The sequence below is a fragment of the Oncorhynchus kisutch genome, unplaced genomic scaffold (genome assembly GCF_002021735.2).
Source record: "Oncorhynchus kisutch isolate 150728-3 unplaced genomic scaffold, Okis_V2 Okis09a-Okis19a_hom, whole genome shotgun sequence".
Classification (NCBI taxonomy): domain Eukaryota; kingdom Metazoa; phylum Chordata; class Actinopteri; order Salmoniformes; family Salmonidae; genus Oncorhynchus; species Oncorhynchus kisutch.
The window spans coordinates 1,023,065-1,030,564 of NW_022261985.1; the positions used below are offsets into that span (position 1 = coordinate 1,023,065).

The window sequence follows — 7,500 nt, forward strand, 5'->3', positions numbered from 1 at the left end:
ACTTACCCTGTTCCCCTCCCCTACTCCCATCCTCCCCCTCCTTCTCATCTACCGCTCCAACACACTCTACTAAAATAATGCCTCACCTCGGAGGTTGCGTATGAAGTCCTCCAGCATCATCTTGCGGTCAGGCTTGATGTTGGGTGAGTACATGTCTGTGTTGAGGAGGATGATAGCGAAGGCCAGGATGAAGATGGTGTCGGGGTTGTGGAACTGCTGCACCACGTCCGGGTTACACATGCAGTACCTCTGACTGGAGAGGGTGGGGGACAGGAGACGGGACAGGGGGACAGGAGACGGGACAGGGGGACAGGAGGGAGAGAAAGGGTTAGTATTTGTAAAACTCATGAGAAAAGATGACGTCCCTACTCTCTAGAATATACAGATAAGATGAAGTCCCTACTCTCTAGAATATACAGATAAGATGACGTCCCTACTCTCTAGAATATACAGATAAGATGAAGTCCCTACTCCCTAGAATATACAGATAAGATGAAGTCCCTACTCTCTAGAATATACAGATAAGATGAAGTCCCTACTCTCTAGAATATACAGATAAGATGAAGTCCCTACTCCCTAGAATATACAGATAAGATGAAGTCCCTACTCCCTAGAATATACAGATAAGATGACGTCCCTACTCTCTAGAATATACAGATAAGATGAAGTCCCTACTCCCTAGAATATACAGATAAGATGAAGTCCCTACTCTCTAGAATATACAGATAAGATGAAGTCCCTACTCTCTAGAATATACAGATAAGATGAAGTCCCTACTCTCTAGAATATAGAGATAAGATGAAGTCCCTACTCTCTAGAATATACAGATAAGATGAAGTCCCTACTCCCTAGAATATACAGATAAGATGAAGTCCCTACTCTCTAGAATATACAGATAAGATGAAGTCCCTACTCCCTAGAATATACAGATAAGATGACGTCCCTACTCCCTAGAATATACAGATAAGATGAAGTCCCTACTCTCTAGAATATACAGATAAGATGAAGTCCCTACTCTCTAGAATATACAGATAAGATGAAGTCCCTACTCCCTAGAATATACAGATAAGATGAAGTCCCTACTCCCTAGAATATACAGATAAGATGAAGTCCCTACTCTCTAGAATATACAGATAAGATGAAGTCCCTACTCCCTAGAATATACAGATAAGATGAAGTCCCTACTCCCTAGAATATACAGATAAGATGAAGTCCCTACTCTCTAGAATATACAGATAAGATGAAGTCCCTACTCTCTAGAATATACAGATAAGATGAAGTCCCTACTCTCTAGAATATACAGATAAGATGAAGTCCCTACTCCCTAGAATATACAGATAAGATGAAGTCCCTACTCTCTAGGATATACAGATAAGATGAAGTCCCTACTCCCTAGAATATACAGATAAGATGAAGTCCCTACTCCCTAGAATATACAGATAAGATGAAGTCCCTACTCTCTAGGATATACAGATAAGATGAAGTCCCTACTCTCTAGGATATACAGATAAGATGAAGTCCCTACTCTCTAGAATATACAGATAAGATGAAGTCCCTACTCCCTAGAATATACAGATAAGATGAAGTCCCTACTCTCTAGAATATACAGATAAGATGAAGTCCCTACTCTCTAGAATATACAGATAAGATGAAGTCCCTACTCCCTAGAATATACAGATAAGATGAAGTCCCTACTCTCTAGAATATACAGATAAGATGAAGTCCCTACTCCCTAGAATATACAGATAAGATGAAGTCCCTACTCCCTAGAATATACAGATAAGATGAAGTCCCTACTCTCTAGAATATACAGATAAGATGAAGTCCCTACTCTCTAGAATATACAGATAAGATGAAGTCCCTACTCCCTAGAATATACAGATAAGATGAAGTCCCTACTCTCTAGAATATACAGATAAGATGAAGTCCCTACTCCCTAGAATATACAGATAAGATGAAGTCCCTACTCTCTAGAATATACAGATAAGATGAAGTCCCTACTCCCTAGAATATACAGATAAGATGAAGTCCCTACTCCCTAGAATACTAGAATATACAGATAAGATGAAGTCCCTACTCCCTAGAATATACAGATAAGATGAAGTCCCTACTCCCTAGAATATACAGATAAGATGAAGTCCCTACTCCCTAGAATATACAGATAAGATGAAGTCCCTACTCCCTAGAATATACAGATAAGATGAAGTCCCTACTCTCTAGAATATACAGATAAGATGAAGTCCCTACTCTCTAGAATATACAGATAAGATGAAGTCCCTACTCCCTAGAATATACAGATAAGATGAAGTCCCTACTCTCTAGAATATACAGATAAGATGAAGTCCCTACTCTCTAGAATATACAGATAAGATGAAGTCCCTACTCCCTAGAATATACAGATAAGATGAAGTCCCTACTCCCTAGAATATACAGATAAGATGAAGTCCCTACTCCCTAGAATATACAGATAAGATGAAGTCCCTACTCTCTAGAATATACAGATAAGATGAAGTCCCTACTCCCTAGAATATACAGATAAGATGAAGTCCCTACTCCCTAGAATATACAGATAAGATGAAGTCCCTACTCTCTAGAATATACAGATAAAATGAAGTCCCTACTCCCTAGAATATACATATAAGATGAAGTCCCTACTCCCTAGAATATACAGATAAGATGACGTCCCTACTCTCTAGAATATACAGATAAGATGAAGTCCCTACTCCCTAGAATATACAGATAAGATGACGTCCCTACTCTCTAGAATATACAGATAAGATGACGTCCCTACTCTCTAGAATATACAGATAAGATGAAGTCCCTACTCCCTAGAATATACAGATAAGATGAAGTCCCTACTCTCTAGAATATACAGATAAGATGACGTCCCTACTCTCTAGAATATACAGATAAGATGAAGTCCCTACTCCCTAGAATATACAGATAAGATGAAGTCCCTACTCCCTAGAATATACAGATAAGATGAAGTCCCTACTCTCTAGAATATACAGATAAGATGAAGTCCCTACTCCCTAGAATATACAGATAAGATGAAGTCCCTACTCCCTAGAATATACAGATAAGATGAAGTCCCTACTCTCTAGAATATACAGATAAGATGAAGTCCCTACTCCCTAGAATATACAGATAAGATGAAGTCCCTACTCTCTAGAATATACAGATAAGATGAAGTCCCTACTCTCTAGAATATACAGATAAGATGAAGTCCCTACTCTCTAGAATATAGAGATAAGATGAAGTCCCTACTCCCTAGAATATACAGATAAGATGAAGTCCCTACTCCCTAGAATATACAGATAAGATGAAGTCCCTACTCTCTAGAATATACAGATAAGATGAAGTCCCTACTCCCTAGAATATACAGATAAGATGAAGTCCCTACTCTCTAGAATATACAGATAAGATGAAGTCCCTACTCTCTAGAATATACAGATAAGATGAAGTCCCTACTCCCTAGAATATACAGATAAGATGAAGTCCCTACTCTCTAGAATATACAGATAAGATGAAGTCCCTACTCTCTAGAATATACAGATAAGATGAAGTCCCTACTCTCTAGAATATACAGATAAGATGAAGTCCCTACTCCCTAGAATATACAGATAAGATGAAGTCCCTACTCCCTAGAATATACAGATAAGATGAAGTCCCTACTCCCTAGAATATACAGATAAGATGAAGTCCCTACTCCCTAGAATATACAGATAAGATGAAGTCCCTACTCTCTAGGATATACAGATAAGATAGCCACCACAAAGAACCTGTCCAACCATCAGACAGAAAGACAGACAGAACGACAGTAGTCAAATCAATTAATAAAATGTATTTTAAAAGGCCCGTTTTACATCAGCAGTTGTCACAAAGTGCTACATAACTAGTACAGTAGTGTATTTACGCTGTGCGCCGTGGGTTAGACAGCAGAAATATCCCTGCCTGGGCACCTCTGCAGTAAAGATGACACAGGGCTGATGGAGGTCCCAGAGAACACCCTGAGATCTGAGAGGAGGCACGGCAGGAGAGCGAAATACAGCTGGCCTAGCTGCTCCACGCACCAAACAACCCTCGTCAATCTAACTGGCAGAGACACCTGAGTGTGTGTGTGATTGTGTGTGTGACTGAGTGTGTATCTGATGACTAAGTGTGTGTGTGTGTGTGTGTGTGTGTGTGTGTGTGTGTGTGTGTGTGTGTGTGTGTGTGTGTGTGTGTGTGTGTGTGTGTGTGTGTGTGTGTGTCTATGTGTGTGTGTCTATGTGTGTGTGTGTCTATGCTTTGATGTGAGATTACGTTGAATCAACAAAACTGATTGTATTTGCAAAAAGTCCTTTTAACCTAAATGTTTAACCTAAATCCAATGACAGGATGACATGTTTTGTTGATTTCCTGTTTATTCACTTTAGTTGACAACTCAATCAAATGTAAATCAAAACTAGAAGTTGAACTGAGGTCTGTGCCCAGTGGGGCGACTGCACTGCAAGCTACAGTGTGTCACAATGCATACATACTCTCTCAGTGATAATGGTGTACTGTATTCATCATACCATGCATACCAAATGGAACACTATTCCTTACATAGGGGCCCTACTTTGAGGGCCTTGGTCAAAATTAGTGCACTAAATAGGGAACAGGGTGCTATTAAATAGGGAACAGGGTGCTATTCAGGACACTACTATATTGTCACGCTATGCTCTCCTCTGCATTGGCAACCAATTCAAATCTTTTATGGAATACATTTATTTACTGTAGTATTGCGTGAGATTCCACAGGGGAACTTCCTTTGTTAATGAATCAATCTATTATTTCAACGGGTGTGTGTGTGTGACACCCCATAGGGCCTCTACTGGAGCGTAAAGTGTAATTCCATATTCATTCTGGTTTCCAGGTAGGCTGGTTTCCAGGTAGGCTGGCCCGGTCTTCCTCCGGAGTCATGTGACCACTGAGCTGCATGATTGGAATCTACATCTCAGTGGGCTAGGAATACACACAGGTAGTGGACTAGCTATGTAGGGAATAGAGTTGCCATTTGAGACACAGCCGTGTTCTCAGTTTGGGGGTTCATCCCCACTGATTCTGCATCATCTAATGGAGACTAGACTTTTTACCTGAAAAAGACCTTATCTTAAGCCACATACTCTGGTTTGCAGTTGTACCATCGAGACTGGGCTTAGACTTTAAGGAAGGTTTTGCAGCCAATCAATAGCTTCTTCTTGTTAATAATAAAGCTCAGTTCTATACATTTCTCTTTACTATTCTACCAGAAAGAGTGAAATAGCAGATAGCCCTAGAAAGAGAAACCCTATATTCCCTCCCCTTACTCTATTTCAGTGAAGGGAATCTCATGTGTGTGTGTATGTGTGTCTCTCTCTCTCTCTCTCTCTCTCTCTCTGGCCTCAGAAACTGCCAGTGTTGGGTTCATTATTAGCTGACACACGCCAAGCTACAGAAGCTGCCAGGTGTTTATTTTCTCCTGACTTGTGTTTCTTCACACATTCTCTCCCTCCCTTTCCTCCCTCTCGCTCTCATTTCCCTGCCACCTGCCTTTCCTTCTGTTTACAGTCATCCTTTACCTCTTCCTCTATCCGTCTCTCTCGTTCATTCTTTAAGCCTCTCGCTATCCCCTCACTCTCTTTGAAGTCTGTCTCCCTCCCTCCCGTCATCTTTCTCTCTGTCTCAGACTCTTGCCTCTCGTTCTCTATCCTTTTCTCCCCCTCTCTCTTTTTCTATTCCTCACTCTCTCCATCTCTGTTTGGAGGAGCAGGGGAGGCAGGCGGAGACCAGAGAGATGTGCTTATGCAACAGTGGATATTTATAAACCTCTCCTCCTTCCTTCCTTCCCTCCCTCGCTCTTTATTTCGCCCCTCTCTGTGCAGCACGCACTCTGCGCCAATCGTACCCAAAACAAAATGCCATCCGTCAGTCTCCATGCCCGCTCACAACGACAACAACAGTCTCGTTGGCAACGCACCTTGACAACTGTGACAGCTGGCCATATGGTAAATGGAGTGGGTATTCAAGGACACCGGTTAGCGCAGAGCAACGCAGCTGTGGCATAAATGGGATACCCGTTAAGACTCGTAAACCAGGAAGTTGTACTTATCCTGTCTGTTGAGATTCCCTGTTGTTTCAGAGCACCTAGCCAAGCGGAAGGCTGGGTCAACCATCTAAATGGAGAGAGGATTTAAACTAGCCCGATTTAACCAGTCTGAATGCAGTGAAACACTGCTGTGTGCAGCACTCAGGCTGGATAACCAGGCTAGGTAGAAACTGGAAGGTTTGGATGGGATTTAGGTTGACTGGTGAAGTGAGACGTGAACTGAAAAAAACTCCTAGTGCTGTGTTTTAGGCTCAGACACACATGGACCTTAGTGCTATTGGCAATGTTCTGCCCACCCATGGACAACAACAGGGCAAAGACACTACAGGGCTGTGCCTCGCCTGATGTTGAGCTTAACTCTCTTGTACGTTGCAGCCTTTTAGGCCTTCTATACCTGAGACAAAGGTCTCTCTGTTTGTCCCAGTAGTGACCTCATCTAATCACAACTGCCTGACATCCTACTGGATGTGAATTGTTTTTAAGTGTCATCCTTAAACCAACATCCATCCAGGATGAGTTGAGTTTAGAGTTGAGTTTATTAACATACACATTACTACATCAAGGCTACTCTTCCTGGGATTATTCACAAAGCAATATATCACACACACACACACACAAACACACACACAAACAAACACACACACAGATGATTAATTGATTCATTGATTGACTGACTAACTGATTGATTGACTAACTGATGGACTGACAGACTGACTGAATAATGGAGCTCACCTGAAGGCCTCGATCAGTCTCTCCACCTTCTGGGCCTCTCCCTGGACTCTGATGTGAGCCTGGAACTTCCTCAGAGCCTCATCCAGCTCCATCCCTGAGAAATCCATCTCATCCACCACACAACTGCAGGAAAGAAAGACAAGGAGGGAGGAGAAGGAGGGAGAGGGAGAGAGAGAGAGAGGGAGAGAGGGGGGAAGGAAAAGAGATGGAGGGAGGGAGGCAGACAGAGAGAGAGAGAGAGAGAGAGACATTAAGAGAGAGGGAAGGAGGAGGGTAGAGAAAGGGAGCGAGATATAGAGAAAGAGGGAGAGACAGAGAGAGAGAGAGAGAGAGAGAGAGAGAGAGAGATATGTTACTTCTACAGGAATCTGTAACCCCAGTTTGAATTCACATCAGACGCCACTTCCACTTTCCCTGCCCCGCCCCTGCGGTCGTGGGGAGGTGAACCCAGAAATGACTCAGAACTATGGGGAACAACTTCCACAACTTTCACTATGTCTACTTCAGGGTCAGTTTCACCCAGGTATTATCCATGCATGGGTGCAAGGACAGCAGGGAGAGGGCCCATCTAGCCTCGGCTACACTGCTATCACCACTCCCCCAGCACAGGGACACAAACCCTCGGAGCAGAACATCCAGCCATTAATGGACGGGCT

The 7,500-nt window shown here is 42.5% G+C and overlaps 1 protein-coding gene across 2 annotated transcripts in view; it reads right to left on the reverse strand.

Annotated features, from left to right (window-relative positions):
- The window catches only part of LOC109879774 (IQ motif and SEC7 domain-containing protein 3), an 87,820-nt gene that overhangs the window by 44,219 nt on the left and 36,101 nt on the right, over nt 1-7,500 (reverse strand). For both annotated transcript variants that reach the window (XM_031815343.1, XM_031815344.1), the window contains exons 4-5: nt 6,845-6,967; nt 87-253 (exon numbers count right to left, since the gene is read on the reverse strand). In XM_031815343.1, coding sequence (XP_031671203.1) covers nt 87-253; nt 6,845-6,967 — 290 coding nt within the window. The remainder of the gene's footprint in view (nt 1-86; nt 254-6,844; nt 6,968-7,500) is intronic.